Here is a 19,147-nt window from a genome sequence, read left to right on the forward strand (position 1 = left end):
TAGGAATGCACGTTCACATGTTTTATCAAATGGGCATCTTTGTAATTTTACATGGTTTTTTTTTATTTTGCCCTTATGGAAGAGTTTTCCATTCAACCAACAAGGACATTTTTGTCATTTACCCCTAATATACATTATCAAAGGCCATGACATATAAACTGGTTCATGTTTTTACCTTTACTTAATTGAGATTAAATGAATAGTTTCGACTTAATAGATAATTAAGACCATGAGACCTTCCGTTTCAAAATATTTGACATCAACGTCATCTGGAAATATTTCCTCTTTTACCCATGCGTTTGCATCCATTAATACTCGTGTTCTTAAACTATTTAAGGGTCTAAATTCTTACTTGTGGACTTTTTAATTATATTTTTCCAACAGAAAACTTGTGCATTTTTTATCTTTGTTCTTAGTTATGAGAAATCCAACGTGTAAGTGGGAGTGTGGGACTTACATAATTTTGAATATTGATTATATTTAAACAAAAATATGGGCTTTAAAAGGGGAGGCGTTCGACGTAATAGGGTCGGAGATTGCGGCTGGATTAAAATTATGCAAAACATTGTGTACCTTAGGTGAAAACCATTCGAAGAAAATTAAAAAAGATCCAGCGTGCTAGTTCTCGCTCTCATTGCTCGTGTTAAGAGAGAGAGAGAGAGAGAGAGAGAGCTGCGGAAAAGCTGACGACCGAACCGAAGTGGGCTTAAATATTCCGCCACCTCTCCATGTCTCTCTTCCCATGACGGCCTAGCCTCCTAGGATTCCTGTTCTCTCTCTCTCGCTCAGAGCAGAATGGTGGGACAATGAGGATGTGACCGAAGGTAATGGCGCGGACCTTCGCTTTTGAGAAGCTTCAGAAAATCTGGGTCTTGGTTTTGTACTTGTACCGAGTAAAATTTCATGCCAATGTCTTGAGTTGTGGGAATCCGTCGAACTTCGAAGTGGACGGGAGCCGGGGGTCCCGGCAGCCTTTTTTGCTTGTCGGAAAACGTATGGGGATCCGGCTGGGTCGCATTCTTTTTCTTTTTCGACGTTCCGAGTGACGCTCTGGTCATGTAGTTGGCTTTTCTCGGAATCCATGTGATCTAGAGAGATCGAAGACTCTTGCTGTTACTCTCCCAGTTTTGTTTGTCTATTTCTTTCAGTAGAATCACGAAGGAGCGAGTCTCTCTCTCTCTCTCTCTCTCTCTCTCTCTCTCCCGTTTGAGTAGATCTATGCTCACAGGACCCTTTTCTGCCTGTCTCGCTGCTGTCAAGGATTCCTATAGGACGAGGTGCTTTCGTCTCTTCTGGTGAAGGAGAAATTTGTTGCAGCGGTCCTCTGTTTTGTTTTTTTTGACAAAAATTCAAAAAACGAGCCTCTTCCATTTCTTTCTGTTTATTAAAGGGAAGCTCTCTCTCCTACACGCACACACAGAGTCTCTCTCTCTCTCTCTCTTTGAGTAGGACAAAAGTAGCCGAAATTGTGTCATTCCCCGAGTAACGTTGTGAATTCGCCACCCTTTTTCCGGTAACGACCAGTAGGAATTCGGTGTTTACTTTTCTGGTGGTCGAGAGATTCGGAGAGCGACATGACTGAAAGGGAGAGAATGAGAAAAGAGCAAAGCAGGGAAACATAAACTTTCTGTCCTTTGGGAATTCTAGAAGTAATTCTTTCTCTGTCCGTTAACCTCTTAATCTTTTCCCTCCTCCTAATGTGAATTCTTGGCGATAGGTGAGCCAAGACGGAGATCAAGATAGCATCAATGGGAATGAGTAGTAGGCAATTCTTTTTGTCGATAACATCCAAGAGCCTACGTTCTTCGCCTGTGTGTGAAGGCTTTCCGCTAACTTCTCCTTCTTTTGGAAGTTTATGATCTCCTTGATTTATCAATTCGTCTCATTAATTCTCTCCCCCCACTCATCTCCCTTCCACCCCAGGCCCCACCCCTCCTTCCTCTCTCTCTCTCTCTCTCTCTCTCTCTCTCTCGCTCTGACTATGCAGGAAGGTCTAATGGGAGTTTAAGGCTGCCGCTAAACTGTGAAAACGGGCCATTTCCGTTCCTGCTGAGGAAAGTTTCGAGCGGGAGGGTGGACGGTAACGGAAACTGGTGTAGTTTCTGCTGATAGCGGACGAAGCCATTTAAAGGATCTCGTGATCCTTTGTTCTCATTTAATTCTAGGGCATAGTGGATACTCGCAATTTTTTTTCTCAGAAATTATGACCCTTTAATTTCGTTGCGCTTTTCTTGTGACCATCTTTTCTTTTCTTTTTTTGCATTTATTTACTACATTAATTCGGTGCCTTTTAGACTTCTGGTTGCTCGTTGCCTGAAAGGTCGTACTGGTTGACGATCAATCGTTCATGATCCAAGATGAACGGACAGAGACAGCTGGAGCTCCACTATATAGATACTGGGTTTCCTTACACCGTGACAGAGAGTTTCATGGACTTGTTTGAAGGCCTCTCGTACACTCATTCGGATTTTGGGGTCGCGGAGACTTCACATAATGAGGTTGGTCGAACTCGTTTTTTTTGTCCCGTTGGACATCTGCTGCTATTGTTTCCTATTTATGACAGTTGTAAAATTATGATTTAAGGGCTTATTCTTGACAAAAGATTATATGTCAATGTTCGGTGAATGACCTGGACTTTCGAATAGTTTGTACTGTTCTTTTGCTTTTATTGTGGGTTTTGTTATTAGTGCATACTGCGTCGTATTCTTGCTTTTAGGTTATTTTGTCTTGGCCTGCGAACTGTCGGGCACCATAATAACAATTTAGACAAGCGTTGTCTGGCTTACATACATCGACTTGCGTAGGCTCATCAACATGGTTTACTTATATTCTGATAGGATATGCTTGTTTTAGTAGTATGCATAGGGCTTGCAAATAAAGTCCATATCAGCCATGGCTTCAAATGCAGCATATGTGTTGTGCTAGTGTGCAAAGTGCAAACATACACACATGAATGAAGACAGGCACACACTTACCTTTTTTCTCCTGTAAGTCAACTCAAAATCATGTTTATCCTATGGATAGTTCGGTTTTCATAGGCCAAAAGGATTTTGCTCATGAATTTTAAGCCCCTATAGATTCTGATTTATACAATTAAAAGACGTTAGTCCTTTAGTTGATCCCAAGGTTTTTTTACGATAGCATGCATGTTAATGTAACTAGTTTCAAGAAAAAACTGGATATAAAATTCCTAGCTAAAACATATTGCACTTGTGTATTAGATATTCTTCCATACAGAGACACATATATGCACTTTCTCGCGTCCACCTCTGTGTTAATAATGTGTGATGTTCGTGCTATAATGTAGACCCACTTTGTCTAAGACCATTTCTTTTAGTTAGTTGGTTGAAATTCAACTTAGACTTGTGATGGTAAGCACACACTTGCAGACTAATATTAACCAGCCTCACTTTGATTCTCAATTCCAGAAATGAGACACTCCAGTGATTACATGAAATCTATAACACATATTCCATGAATGAATGATGAAAAATTGATGAGATCAGGACAAAGAAGTGCAGGTTTACCAAAACATCGATCCCATGAATTAGTGCTTGTTAGTGACAGATCTATGTTATAGCCAGGGAATGCGAGTGCCTACCTAGACCTGCAATGGCTTTCAGAGTGCTTGGGTTCACGACTCAATGTATGGTGGCTTTCCTGGACCCAAACATTACCTACCATCGGTTGAACCCACATGGTTGTTCTCTATGCATATTCTGATTTTGTGGCCCTAGGTGGTAATTTGGATCTGGTTTTTTGTCGATATTGATCCTTTGTAGTAATTTGCAGGGAAACTCATATTGGTCACTCTATGTTGATCCAAACAAGCCGGGCCTGCCTGGTCATAGTAGCAATACATTTTATACTCATGGTTACATGTCTGGGATGAATGACTATGGTATGAGAAGTGATGAAAGCCGAAGAACATGGGGAAACTACTCCGTGGCAAATTATGATGAACCGCTGGCATTTTTAATGCATGGAAATGGTAGCTCTGAATTGACATCAACGAATGGTCTTGCTCATATCGAGGAATGTAAGCATAACTGTGTTACTTCATTACATGGTCTCTTCCATTTTCCTTTGAAAGAATGAATTGACAAGTGTATTGTTCTCTTCCCCAAAGAGGTTGGTCTAGTGGGTTGGGCTATGCCTGTCAGGCGAGTAGTATGAGTTCAAATTCCATAGATACTACACTCTGCACAACCTTAACCTTCCCTATGCCCTGGGTGTGAAGTACTAGCAATGAAGTCAAAAGCACACCTAGGCCCTGGGCAGCCATCTGTTCGATTAGGCTGTACTATCTAAGCATGCAACTTAAGAAAAGTTTTCTATTTACTTTCTTCTTCTATTTCTTCCTTCTTTTTTTTTTCCTTTTTTCTTTTTCTTTATTCTTCCTTCTCCTCTTTCTCTCTCCATTTGACTGGTTTTCCCTGCGTAGGTGCTTCCTAATCCTTTATGAAGGTCCATTGCCTAGACCCACCTATCTTGTTAGCCTAATAGGATACTGTTCTAGGATGCCTTTTGTTCTGGTCATAGACAAAAGATTGCCGTTCTCTTCTTCAAAGATGATTCCCTCTCTCTTTTCTGCCTAACATGATTATTCGTGCTATGTGCACCACTTTCCAGATTACAGTTCTTTTTGTTGCTTCCAATTGGTCGTTGGATATTCTAAATGAATTCTATTATGCTACCCAAACATATAATCTCAAAATAATTTTGTTGAAAATATATTGAGTCATTACTTGTACTATTGCAAATTCAGAATTACACTTAAGCTGTTCCACACACTTGTTAAAGTCTTTGATAGCATGTGAAAACAGAATATTTTTTTTATCAAAAAGTGTTCTCAATAAGTTAAAGGTATAAATACTACTATTTATAAGTCTTACTTTATCAATCTTCACATATAGGAGAAAGACTAGCACTGCAAACAATCTTATCTCCTAGCTCTGATTAAACACACTTGCAAATTGCAAATGAGTTAATGCCTTTTTGGAGATTCTTTTGTTTTTCAAAGAATGCCATATGCACTTATTTTATTTGAGTCTTAAAATTTGGCAGAAAATAGTGTGTTGTGTTTGTGTCATATGACTCGTAATCATTCTCAGGATTTTACCGGGAAGTTTTCCTTTCAGATATTTTTTTTTTATGAAGTTGTTTTTCCATGTAAAATCTCGGAAACTCAAAAAATTTAAGGACACATAAAAGTAATAGAAAAATGATTTCTTTTGTGGATATTTTATTAATTTTCCTACAAAAACATTGAGAAGGATTTGCAATAATTTTTAAGGTGTTAAAAGCAACAAAATAAATGTGACAAAGGTCTAAAGTACAAAACTTTTTTTAGAAAGTAAAATATTACAATACCGAGATAATACTGTGATAATCTAATGAGAAATTTTTCTTGATATTTTCAAAATATCACGATCTTTTGGCATTTCAAAATTCAATTATGTATTTTATAATTATGATCATGATTTTTTCAGTAATGCAGTCATAACATCATGAAAAATTTTTGGTGATATTTTTTTTGAATTTTTCGTTTTCTCTATTTTTTGCCGATATTAGCAATAGCATGATATTTTTGAAAATATCATGATATCTATGACAATGGTTTGCATGTAAAGAAGAATATGTTCATTGTGCCATTTAGAGGAAAACTGCCAAGTTTTTTGGGTTTTTCAGTGCGTCATATAAGATTTATCCTTATAGTTTTCAGAAACTTCTATATGGAGGTAAATCTCGCTTTTGCATAATTATATTTCATTGTTTTGGGGACTGGAAGGCTGATGTTCCCTCAAAGAGGCAGAATCTTGGAGTTCTCATTTATGGGGAACCTTGTGTCCTTTAAAATGTGAAGCTCACTTCACAAATCACTTGTTTCTGCTTCTTATACTGTTTTTTTTCCATTGCTTTATTCTTACTTCTTCTGAATGAGTTTATGTTTATTACAATTGTCATATGACGTTATGTTATTATAAGTGTAAAGTTAGTTTCTCATTAACTTTTATCTTACTTTTTCTGGTTTTGAGTTTTTAGTTCCATTAACTATTTTACTATCTGTTTCAGCTACATCTGGGCAAGGTAAAACATCCCATTGCAATAGGTTGTCCTCTATGAAAACCTCTGCACATAAACAAAAAAAGAAGTGAAATTGAAAATAGAAAAGAAATATAAAATTGCACAATAAAAAGCCATATGTAGAAAAAACTAAAATAAAGAAGCAAAAGCATATCTAAAATATAAAAAAGTAATAAGTAACTGAAAATATCATGATATTGTCCCATTATCATGACGATCTTGCTTTAAAAAAACATTTAATTCAATACTGTGCCTTTGATGCCTTTCTATGAGAAATTAGCTTTAAGATGGCTACACATTCAAGGGATTATCCGTGTCTCATAGCATGACAATACCTTAACAGCTTGCAATCATTATTAGTGCTGCTAGGGAAATTTATTAAAGACTTATAGTGAACCTTCTGTTTGGCATATTAAATGAAAAGGGACATTTCAATTATGTTAGGTTGTTTTCTCTGTTCATTGGATCTGTGCAAATCTTTGATAAAAGGATGAGAGAATAAAAAATGTAATTTTATCTTCAACTGTAGTGTTAATCTCCTATAAGCAATCTGTTGGGGATTTGATAATTTCTTATGTGTTATCTGAGAAGGCTAGTCATTATTGAGTGAAATTTCCTGCTATCCTGCATGCCTTTTGTTCTTTATCTTTGTCATTGTCAATTCAGTTTTGTAGATTTCCTACATTGCTTGGCACTTTTCAAACTTGACTGCTTGAAGTTTGACTTTTGTTAATTTGGTTACTAATTTGTTGCAGGCAACCGAGTAAACCATGTGGCTAGTAGTTCACAGGTGCCTATTTAATCACTACTACTACACAGTGTTTTGTTTTTTTTTTATAGTTGTGTGTCTATCTTCATGTTAAATGAAATAATTCATATATGAACATGTGATCCAAAGCTAGAAAAGACTTCTTTAAGAGGTTTATATTAATTTACCCAAAAGAGTTTGCTAGTGCATCTATATCTTTTTCATTGTTTGTTCCTGTCTTATGATGTATGGTCAATCTATGTGTTTGTTTCCTTTGTCCTTGATATTTTGCTTTGTGGAAATGTCGACGGAAAATATCCACTTTATATATCGTTCATTTTTAAAATATTTAAGATGCTCAGTTTTTAATAGTGCAGCTGCAAGGAAGCTATGGTGAATCTTTTTGTTTTTCTTCACCACATCCTGATATGAAATTTATGTAAAGGTCCAGCCAAGAATCACTGAGCAAGCATGGTGCAAGACTTGTTCCCAATGACAAACACTGAAGTCCTTCTCAAGCATGCACAAAGACACTCCAAGATATAGAAAGTATAACCTTATTGGCTATAAAATGCTTAAAAGATGTACATAACGAGAGGGAGTGTCTTGCAATATAGACGACGAGTAGGCACTGGGCTAGCTGTTGTGTTAGCCCCCAGTGGCTAGAAATCTTGATGCTGAAGCCATACCAATAAGTGGCTATAGCTTTATACTTGCTTCAGTAGATGATGGTGGTATCATATCTTGCTTTTTGCAGCAAGATATAAGGGATTCTTCTGAAAATGCAGAAACCAGTTGTTGCATTGTTGAGTAGTTTGATCCTCTCCCAAATTATATAGAGATTTAAGGTGGAGCAAGATCAGAGGAAAATTCCCTTGCTTAATAGTTCCTTTGATATGTTTGATGATACAGAAAAGAGAAAACATTTTGGTCCTGAATCTTTAGGTTTCTTTGGGGATTTGCACCAATCTCTACTAGGCCTCTTACCCAAAAAATATTGACTCAATCATGCACATTTGTTCTATAGGTTCCAAAGTTGGAGCATCCCATAGCTTAGGCATATACACAGTGTGTCCTGCAGATTTTTTCTCTATTTTACGGTTTATTTTAACTGCTTTTGGAGTGCTATATAGAATTTTTATCTTCTTTTCAAATCATTGCACAGAAAATATGAATTTCTCTTTCCAATGACATATTATCACCTCTTTGGGTTTTGGATGTAAGTGTGGTGCCTCCCTGATAGACTAGACTAGTACCGGCTTGTCTTGGATTTTGGACCTCCTGAACTTGCACTTCTTGATCCACTGCCAAGCCCTCAATGGATCTCAACCCTGTTTTTCTCCAAATTTGCTTTACTTAAGATCAGTTCTGTGCCAAAGCCTGTTTCTTTGGCCAGACCTGGCTTTACCAAAGCCAGGTTACTTGGGTTCCAACCCAATGGGAAGCTACTCAAGTAATCTACCTACCTTCATGTTTTTTAAGTTTCCGGTGGTCCAGCCATTTGTTGTATATCTCCAAGTGGGCGTGATACTTTCTCAAATGATATAGCTTCACATCCTTATTGGGATGAAGTGAGATAATGGTAAATATAGTCAGCTTATGCTGGTGAAGATATTGAAAATGGAAGGCGGAGTCCAGTCATGGCTGCCCGGCAATGCATCGAGCCGATGTGATTAAACACAACACCCAATGCAATGCATCGAGCCGATGTGATTAAACACAACACCCAATGCAATGCATTGGGTAGTGTGCTGTGAGAGGCTAGAGGATTTCTCCATCCAAACCCGAACAGAGAAATCCAATATATATATAATGTATGTATAGGTGTGATTTCTTTCCATTAAAAATTTCTCCTATGAACAAAAAGAATGCATTGGATACACAAGGTGGGGTCGCAGTATCTCTAATTATAGTCCTAGCTTGACCAAAATTACCCAAAAGAGCCTCCAATCAGACGATCTAACTAGTGTTTAATGTGTTGATTAGGCCTCCATCTGTGTAAAGATGGAACCAAAGGAAAAACGTAGTTAAAAAACAGATAGAAGGGAAAGGATTTTGCGTAGATAATCAACCGGCAAAAACTAAATGGAAAAGGAAAGAGTAGAAAAAACATGTGATGAGGAAAAGAGAAAATCTGAAGCAAGGCTGCAAGAGTCCAACCATCAAATTTGAACATGAGAATCTGTTAACGATCAATCATAAAGAAAATCGTCGTAATGTTAATTTGTGCTTTTATACACATTGTATTTGAGATATTGTAAGTTCCCACTGTCATATGTGTTTGAAACCGCCAGATTTTTTAACAAGGCATCTGTTGGTATATTCCTGTTTTTGTTCTCTATTTCTATATTATTCTTCAAAGTAATTGAATGGCTTAAGCATTAAAAATGTGGGCCTATTTGATGACATTTTTTGAAGAAGGGCAAAAGTGCTTGTTTGTTGCAATACTTATATAGGCACTGAAATACATATTAGAAAATATAAAATGAGCTCTCAGGATAGGACACCACATGGTTCTATAACTTGCTAACATATGGCACTTGATTGCTAGTCTTTGAAGTTATATGTTCACATCTTAAATCTTACCAAAAGCTTTAGTTGGTGCTTTTCATTCACATTTTACATTTGCTTTTTCATTTATGAGAATGACAGGCAGTATGGGAAGACAATATCGATCCCGATAACATGACCTATGAGGTACGTTATAGATAACTCATCCTGCTTACAAAGTAGAATTTGATATATAATTTTGTTCTTGTATTGACACGAACACTACAACTACTGGATCAGTGATCCTTATTATTGGATTCAGAAGCGAAAATCAATGTACAATCTATTGTAGTTGAGTGTATGGTTCCTTACAACAGCTGGTTATAATGGTACTATCTGTAATGCTTTCCATTCAACAACCTACTTGAGTTTCAGCCTGTGCCTGAGCCAAAATTTGATGGGCAGCAGCTCACCTTTGGCAACTATCTGCCTAGGTCCCTTATCTGTTCTGCAGTTGCTTTCAAGCAAATAAAGGACCTGGTCCCACATAGGAGAAAATGTAATTGACTTCAGCGGGTGGGAGAAGCCTCATTCAGCTTTAGTGTATATATAGTGAAGATTTTAGTTATTCCAAAACTTTGAATCTCATAGTATTTGCTTGTATAAATTGCAGGAATTGTTAGACCTTGGTGAGGCAGTTGGCACCCAAAGCAAGGGCTTGCCAAAGGAGATCATTTCGACCCTTCCAATTTCAAAGTACAAATGCAGTATCTTCTCAAGAAAAAGAACACGGGAAAGGTACTATGTGTTCTTTAATGCCCTTTTTAACATGGTTGGTTAATATTATCAGCCGTTCTTCATGCTGTCAGGCATTTCCATGGATAATAAATAGACTCTGTTTCCTCTTTTTACGTTATAAGCATGTGATTTTGCATACTTATCTCCAATTGATATCTTAGAGAAAATTAAAAATTTGCTATGAATCTCCTAGAATTTTATCTATTTCACACACTTCTTTGCACACATAAAGATACTTGAAATGTAAGTGAGCTTTACCTTTCTAAAGTTATCAACTAGTGGGCGACTCAGCATTATCAGCAGCCAGAGATTCGGACAAGTCTTTAAAGAAAAACTTTTGTGCTATTACAGATAATATCTGTGTTGCAGCGGAGAAGAAGAGAGTGAGAGAGAGAAGCTGCCGTGAGATTGAACCTTGAGAACCTTTCCTTACGATAACCCTCATCTCTCTTATAAAAGAGATTAGGGTAAAAAGGGATTTACAAAATAACTCAATGGAAAATAAGAAAAATATTAAAGAGATCTTATAACTCTTTAATATTACAAAGAACCTCCTAAAACATAAAACTTTTCTTGTTTAACACTCCCCCTCAAGCTGGAGCATACATATTAAACATGCTCAGCTTGTCACAACATCTAGAGAAATCACCAATAGGAAGAGCTTTGGTGAAGATATCTGCAGCTTGATCTTCTGAAGGAACATGAGCAGTGGCAATGGTTCCTGCTTGAACGAGATCTCGAATGTAATGGCAATCCACCTCAATATGTTTAGTTCTTTCATGGAAAACTGGATTGTTTGCAATGTGTGTGGCTGCTTGATTGTCACAATACATCTTCATGGGAAGTGTGATTGACACACTTAAGCTGGATAGCATGGATCTAGCCCACGTCATTTCTGCTGCTGTTTGAGCCATAGCTCTGTATTCGGATTCTGCACTAGATCTTGACACCACACCTTGTTTTTTGCTTCTCCACGATATGAGGTTTCCTCCCACAAATACACAAAATCCTGTGGTAGATTTTCTGTCCTCTACTGAGCCAGCATAATCAGCATCACTATAGGCTTCCACTTCCAGAGTCTTGCCTTTTGTGAACAAAAGGCCTTTGCCAGGAGAAGATTTCAGATATTTAACCACCATCAAAGCAGCATCCCAATGAACTTTCCTTGGTTTTTCCATAAATTGACTTAGTTTTCCCACTGCAAAACTAATGTCTGGTCTTGTCACGGTAACATAGAGAAGTTTTCCAATAAGGGATCTGTAAGATCTAGAATCCACTAATTCTGTTTGGTCATCATGAAGATGTATACGTGGATTCATAGGTAAATTTGCCGGTTTAGCTCCTAGCATCCCTGTGTCCTGCAATAAATCAAGAACATATTTCCGTTGAGAGAGAACAACACTCTCACCATTGCGAGCAACTTCTATTCCCAAGAAGTATCGTAGAGGACCTAGATCTTTCGTCACAAAGTGTTTTTGAAGAAACAACTTTGCATCAGAAATTTCTTGATCAGAATCACCTGTCAGGATAATATCATCAACATAAACCACGAGAACAGTTATACCTCGGGAAGCCTTCTTGATAAACAAGGAATGATCAAGAGGAGATCTCACAAAGCCACACTGTGAGACTACCTCGGAAAACTTGTGAAACCACGCACGAGGACTCTGTTTGAGTCCATAAATAGCTTTCTTCAGCTTGCACACTTTTCCACACTCTCCCTGTCGTTCAAATCCCGGTGGTTGTTGCATATAGACAGTCTCATCAAGATCACCATACAAAAAGGCGTTTTTGACATCCAGTTGATACATGTGCCAGTCATGGTGGACAGCCACAGAAATAATAAGACGAATGGTTCCCAGCCGAGCAACTGGAGAGAAGGTCTCAAAGAAATCCACACCGTAGGTCTGCGTGTAGCCCTTAGCAACCAATCGAGCTTTGTATCGTTCCAAAGAACCATCAGAATTATACTTAACTGTGAATACCCACTTTGAGCCAACAATATCACATCGAGGAGGAGGATCAACAAGTTCCCAAGTGCCCCTCTGCACTAAGGCATCCATCTCATCTTGCATAGCCCGTCGCCATTGGGTGTCTAATAAGGCCTGCTGGTGACACGTAGGAACTGTATGAGCAGCCAAAGCATGAATGAATTGTTGCATATTTTTACTAACCCCATCAGTAGACACAAAATGAGATATAGGATGTAAAGTACATTGTCGTCTGCCTTTGCGAAGAGCAATAGGTAAGTCTTGACAAGGATCAGAATGAGTAGGGCTATGCGCTTCAGATGTACTTACCTCCTGAGAAACGGTTGGCAAAAGATTATGAGAAGGGTCCTGTCGACGTGTGTAGACCAGCGGTGGATCACGAAACTTGGACACAACAGACGAAGGAGATTCAACAGGGAACGACTCCAAAGGAATAGGAGGAATAGGCAGTGGGTCTGGAGACCGTAGCATCTCAGTAGACATAGGAGTGAGGCTATAATAAGGTTGAGACTCAAAGAAAGTGACATCCGCACTGATATACTCTTTTTGGGTCAAGGGATCAAAGCATTTGTAGCCTTTATGGTTTCTGGAGTAGCCAATGAAAATGCATTTAATGGCTTGGGCTCCCAATTTGTCACGTGTGGGTCCAAGAATGTGAACAAAGCATGTGCAACCAAATACTTTGGGAGCCACTGGAAACAAAGATCTTTGTGGGTGCACAAGTTTAATGGGGATCTGGTTATCAATGGAGGATGATGGTAAACGATTGGTTAAGTAGCAAGCAGTAAGAATAGCATCTCCCCAAAAATATGCAGGGAGATTAGTATGAAGCATAAGGGAACGAGCCACATTTAAAAGTTGACGATGTTTTCGCTCAACTATTCCATTTTGCTGGGAAGTATGGGGACATGTAAACTGAGGAGAAATGCCATTATCTGAGTAAAACTTCATTAAGGTAGATGCCTTAAACTCAAGAGCATTATCAGTGCGAATGTTTTTAACAAGAATACCAAATTGGGTCTTTATTTCAATAATAAGGTTTTTGAGAGTACATACGACTTCAGACCTTTCCTTCAAAAGGAAAACCCAGGTGACTCGAGAATAATCATCTACGATGACAAGAAAATAACGAAATCTTGACCTACTAGCAACTCTGCTAGGACCCCACACATCAACATGAAGAAGATCAAATAGTCCACAACTGGACGTACTAAGACTCGATGAATAACTACTACGAGTGTGTTTGCCAAGTTGACAAGCTTCACACTGGAACGACTCTGGTAAGGAGAGATGTGGAAGGAGATGACGGAGCTTGGAGACAGATGGATGACCAAGTCTGAGATGCCACTGGAACGAGGAGGACAACGATGTGATCGATGATGCTGCAATACCCACGGGATCCGACAGGAAGTAGATGCCCCCTTTCTCATAGCCTCCACCAATCGTCTTCCCAGTAGGCAAGTCCTGAAATGAACATAAACCAGAGTCAAACGTAACACGACAATGTAAATCATTAACCAATTGTCCGACAGATAACAAATTTGTGGGAAACTTAGGAGCATATAACACATTGGGAATAGTCATAGATTGAGAGATCTTGATATCTCCATATCCCATAATGGGTGACAATCTACCATCTGCAAGTCTCACATGACGTATCTGAGGTAGTGAGTGTAGCACAGTAAACATAGAAGGCGTACTACAAAAGTGCCTCGATGCCCCAGAATCAATAATCCAAGTAGTACCTGTATCATGTGAGATAGTGTCAACAGACATAGCGCTGTCAGTCATAACTGTGGAGGCCGATGGCTGAGTAGATCTGTGTGCTAGAAAGTCCTCATACTCTGACTTATTGATACTCACAGTCATTGTCTCAGACTGAGAAGAAGATAAAGACCCATCTACTACTGATGACGCTGCTTGGGCCGCTCCAATAGAAGACTGTAAAGAGTTCTTCCCTAGCTTTGATGTAACATTTCTGCCTAAGGATGGCGCTGCAGTAGGACGACCATGTTTATCCCAACATCTGTCTTCCAAATGACCTATTTTCCCACAATAAGTGCACTGAAATCTCCCCCGACCTCCTCCTGACCCACGGCCCATGCCTCTTCCCCTGAATAAACCGCGTCCACGTCCTCCTGAAGCTGCTAAGGCAGAGGCATGGATATCACTGGCAGGTGAAGAGAGGGTCACAGCAAGACGACTAAGCCTGTTGTAGGCTTCAGCTAGATCAGGGATTTCTGCTCCAGTCAGCATCTGAGCCTTTGCTACTGCATATTCAGAGGAGAGACCCTGTAGGAATTTCGCAACCATAGACTGTTCACCATGGGTCTTATAACATGTTGGACATGGAGGACGTAATGCTTTAAGTCGCTCAGAGATGGACTTAAGGGAAGCGAAGTACTGAGCAAGACTTTGGTCACCTTGTTGCAGATTAAGTAGTTCCTCCTCTACCTGCAATATTTTGCTAATATTCCTGTCATTCGAGTAAGTCTGTTTCAAGAAATCCCACATTTGCTTAGCCGAGGTGTAGTATGCAATAGTTGATGCAATTTGGGGTTGCACACTATTCATGATCCATGACATGACAATATTATTATCTCCCTTCCATGAACTATATTTTCCACTCTTTTCAACAGGTTCGTTTTCTTCTATAACATGCTCCTTTTGATGTCCAATCACAGACATCATAAACACACGAGACCAAATCTCATAGTTAGATCCATCTAACTTTACAGTAGAACCATACGAAAATGGATTTCCTCCACTTTTAACTTCATGAGAAAAATCAGATTTATTACTTTCAGCCATCATAAATCTGTCCACAAGAGATCAACCACCAATAGCGAGAGAATATATATATATATATATATATATATATATATATATATATATATATATATATATATATTTCTATTGAGAAAGAAACTGATCAACAAGAACCGACGTCCCACACGGCAACGTTAGATGCGCAGAAACAATCAACCTGCTGTCCAACTGTTGACAGCAATACCACAACAAAGAAGACTGCAATCTGAAGACAGAAAAACGCTGCTACCAGCAAGCCCACAACTGAAAACGAATCCCCACTGTTTGTATTGTTTGCGCTGACCAACGACTTATCTATTTATGCATCTAACGCTGTTGTACCACAGTTTATCCTTCACAGATCATGAATAATGACAGCAAATAAAACAATCAACATAAACTTGCCATAGACGTCATAGATAGCAGTCCTCCACTTGGCTGCGTTGATCATATAACATATCAAACCATAGGCGATTAATCAGCGCAGACTCCCACACAGCTGCAATACTATATATACTTCTGAAAAATCCACGGCTGGAGTCTATTCACGCATCTGTCCTAACGTGAATAGACTCCTCCACACTGTTCCGTTGCTGGAAAACAGCAACTAGAACAGGCGAGAGATGAAGGAGAAAGAAGACGGAGGAAGTAGAAGAGATCAAGCCTGAAAGGAGACGGAGGATCGCCGATGGTGTGCGTCACGTCCGCGCGCTGGCTGTGTGCTTCAAGTCTCCAGTCACGTCCGTAGCTCTGATACCATGTTGCAGCGGAGAAGAAGAGAGTGAGAGAGAGAAGCTGCCGTGAGATTGAACCTTGAGAACCTTTCCTTACGATAACCCTCATCTCTCTTATAAAAGAGATTAGGGTAAAAAGGGATTTACAAAATAACTCAATGGAAAATAAGAAAAATATTAAAGAGATCTTATAACTCTTTAATATTACAAAGAACCTCCTAAAACATAAAACTTTTCTTGTTTAACAATCTGAAACAACAAGAGGCAACTTAATTTGCTGAACCAATATTTCTAACATTGTTTTACAGTGAAATTCTTTTCAGTGTGTGTTCGCTTGACTTCCCTCATGGACAACATATGGATCTTGATATTTTATTTTTAAGGGGTATTTAAATAGATTAGAGGCTTTTCATCAGCAGTAGATTTATTCATTTGAGACAGAATTATGTTGGTCAACTAGAAATGCAAGGAACTGGAATGTTAATCTGTCACTACTGTTATAGTTTCATCAACAAGTTGGCTAGCAAAGAATCCTATATAAAATCTGATGAATTATTATCTGGAAATATTATAAAATACTCGGAGCTTTATTCCTCTTTAGACATGTAATATTCACAAAACTCAAACAACTTTACTTTTGATTTTGGAATAAGTAGATGCAGTAAAGGACCAGTTTTTATCTTATTCTGTAATGGTTATCTACTTTTGAATGGAAAAATAGTTTTACCCCTTAGGTTCTTTTGGAAGTAGCTCTCTACAGTCCTAGTTGGTGATACATACTACCTAATATCTGTCATTCTCAATATATGCCATTACTTCAAGAAGAGTTTTACAGTTTACGTCTGCAAGTGTGCATGCAATAAATGATAATTATGAATATTCTGTGAAAAGCTAGAAGAAACAACTCTGTGATGCCTGACGATTGCATCTACAATTAGAGAAGTATAACTCTTGAAAAAAAACCAAAAGTCCTAGTATTCCTAGGAATGATGCATCATTTATGCACAAACATGAGTTTGAATGATCAAGCTTGTACACTCTGGGCACTGATTTTGAAGTACATGAAAACCTGCATACATGTAGAAGTACATGATCTGAAACTCGTTTTGTACTATATAAATGATGTAAAATTACATCTGTACTAGAAGAAAATTGGACATTCAGAAATCTGGTACTAGATATTCATATTATCGACGAATATGGATTTGCTTATTTATTTATTTACTGATGATGTTCAGTGTGTTTAAGAGAGTGGACTTTTAAATTATGCTGTAAAATCAACAAGTGGTGTTGCATTGGAATCTCCAAATCTGATGGTCAAACATGGACGAGCCCTTTAGCTGTGGAGACGCCATTGATTGACATGCCATATTTCTGATATTGGATACTGATAATTCTAGACTCCCATTTGTCTTCATGGATCAAATTGTTACCTGGTTTTGCTAAATTCTTTTGGTGCAATTGGATTCCTTTTGGAAGTCCTAACATCTTTCACTCAATGTTTTGTCACAGATGTGTTATTTGTCAAATGAACTACAGAAGAGGTGATATGTGCATGACTCTGCCATGCAAGCATATATACCATTCAGGTTGTGTCTCCAGATGGCTCAGTATCAACAAGGTCTGTTTTCTTTGTCATTTTATTAGATTTGCAGGGAGATGCATCTAACTTATATGCTGCAAAACACTGGCTGGTGCACATAAACTGCATTGAACATCTAGTAGAATCTTTCAATGTTTATTTGATCTTTTCGTGTTCAAGTGGTTTTACTTGTCTACCAGTAGTGCTGCAATGAAGGTAGCACAATAAAATTCTCTTTCCCTTTTGCGCCAGATACATCAGTTCGTGTATCTCCTTACAGCGAGATTTCCTGAAACTTAAAACCCAACATGTGGATGAGATTTTGTAAGGGTTCAAAAATCAACGTCTTAGGTTGGGTCATAAGATTTGATCTATGCATATAAAAATGACAATTCTTTTTGACCCGTATATTTTTTACGTGCCAACCTTATTTTTATAAAAAGCCACATAATAGCTTGACAGCTATCAGACAGGCTGTAGATTCACAAGCAAAATTTGATTCCCTTATATACACAAACACCCACACACGGAAACATGTCTATGCACGTGCATGGGGAGTACTAAGAAGGAGAACCTAGATGGAGCTTATATTTTCCCAGAAAGTTCATTAAGTTTCCTGATAATAATAAGATCCGTCCATGGATGGATGCTTCATGTTAACTCCTTGTTCATTTGTACAAGATTTAGGCAAATAGTTAAAACCGCACCTTATTTATGATTTAACAAAAACAAAAACACACTTATCAATATTATTAGAACAAACCTAGTTTTTTTTATGTTAATGGAAAGGCCTGCCTGTCACGTGCCCGTTGTGCGGACATGCTTGGTAGTTTACTGCACCTATGTTGATGTGGCTAGCTGGGGGTGCAGGTGTGGGAAACGGCAAAATCATCTTTGGTATCTATTTTAATATGGCTTGCTTGTTAATTTTGTATTGTATCAATGCATGTGTTTGTTTAAAATTTTTTTCTTAAAAATCTAGGCTTTTGATTTTGCAAAATTTTATAGGAAACTTCAGAAATATGGCCATATGCTTGTGTCTTAACCGTAGTACGCGGCAAGACCCTGAAATAGCAGGGCTTTTTCTATCAAAGCAATCTCTCTCTCTCTCTCTCTTTCTCTCTCTCTCTCTCGCTAACACACACACACGCAACCATAATTCCTTCTAACGGATTTTGGTTTTCCCTCAGGCCTGTCCTGTTTGCTTTGTTGAGGTTTCTGGCACAGGAAGGAAGCAGTGAATCTTCTCTTGGATGTAATTGAGGAAGGAGGGGGGATTTCTAGCCCTGTATCTGCATGGGCGGTGAACTGGACTTCTAACGTGTTCCTTCTGCTTCACGAAAGAGAATGAATATGAGCGTGAATGTTGTGGGGTGTATTCGATTGCACAGGTGGTTCGTCTTCTGATTTTCTTTTTCCTTTTCTGTTTCTAACTTTTTAAACAATCTCGAGCAGGAGTTCAGTAGACAGGAGGGTTGGGTTTGCTTGCTTGGGCTTTCTGAGGGCGCTTCTTTATCTCATCTTTTTCTTTGCTTCTCTCACTTTTCCTCGTTATATTAAAAGGAATAATGCCAGTGTCTTCAATACTCTCAATTCATAAGTTTTCCACATCAACTAAAATGCTTGATGGCCCATGTTTTGCCTATCGGACTGCGGTCTCTTACTGGTGCACCTAGCTGGCTGCGAATGATCGGTTGTCTCCAAGGGGTATGCTATAGTTGGTTGGCTGGCGAGTCTTTGTGAGTTCAGTTGTCAGTTGATTCCTGTGGATGCTTCTGGATAAATGGAGTGAGGTGCGGCACTAGATTGAAAGTTTGTTGTCCTTGACTCCAAACCGGACGCAGCATAGACGTTTAGGGCAAGTGCGGCTTGTGCCTTTCTACACTATAACGCACCACTCCAGATACGT

At 38.5% G+C, this 19,147-nt stretch overlaps 1 protein-coding gene across 3 annotated transcripts; it reads left to right on the forward strand.

The window, feature by feature from the left end:
- Positions 1 to 641: 641 nt before the first annotated feature.
- LOC116256102 (E3 ubiquitin-protein ligase BIG BROTHER) lies at positions 642 to 18,831 on the forward strand. 3 transcript variants are annotated; one of them, XM_031632286.2, is made up of 8 exons: positions 642 to 824; positions 2,295 to 2,498; positions 3,793 to 4,039; positions 6,843 to 6,877; positions 9,488 to 9,532; positions 9,999 to 10,123; positions 17,169 to 17,277; positions 18,429 to 18,831. In XM_031632286.2, exons 2-8 carry the CDS (start codon positions 2,358 to 2,360, stop codon positions 18,477 to 18,479), a joined length of 753 nt encoding a protein of 250 aa, XP_031488146.1. In that variant the 5' UTR covers positions 642 to 824; positions 2,295 to 2,357; the 3' UTR covers positions 18,480 to 18,831. The 3 variants fall into 3 exon arrangements, with proteins under 3 accessions (XP_031488146.1, XP_031488147.1, XP_031488148.1); XM_031632287.2 differs by lacking the exon at positions 642 to 824 and adding an exon at positions 925 to 993; XM_031632288.2 differs by lacking the exon at positions 642 to 824 and adding an exon at positions 1,032 to 1,277.
- Positions 18,832 to 19,147: the final 316 nt, after the last annotated feature.

The sequence above is a fragment of the Nymphaea colorata genome, chromosome 6, assembly GCF_008831285.2.
Source record: "Nymphaea colorata isolate Beijing-Zhang1983 chromosome 6, ASM883128v2, whole genome shotgun sequence".
NCBI classification, from domain to species: Eukaryota; Viridiplantae; Streptophyta; class Magnoliopsida; order Nymphaeales; family Nymphaeaceae; genus Nymphaea; species Nymphaea colorata.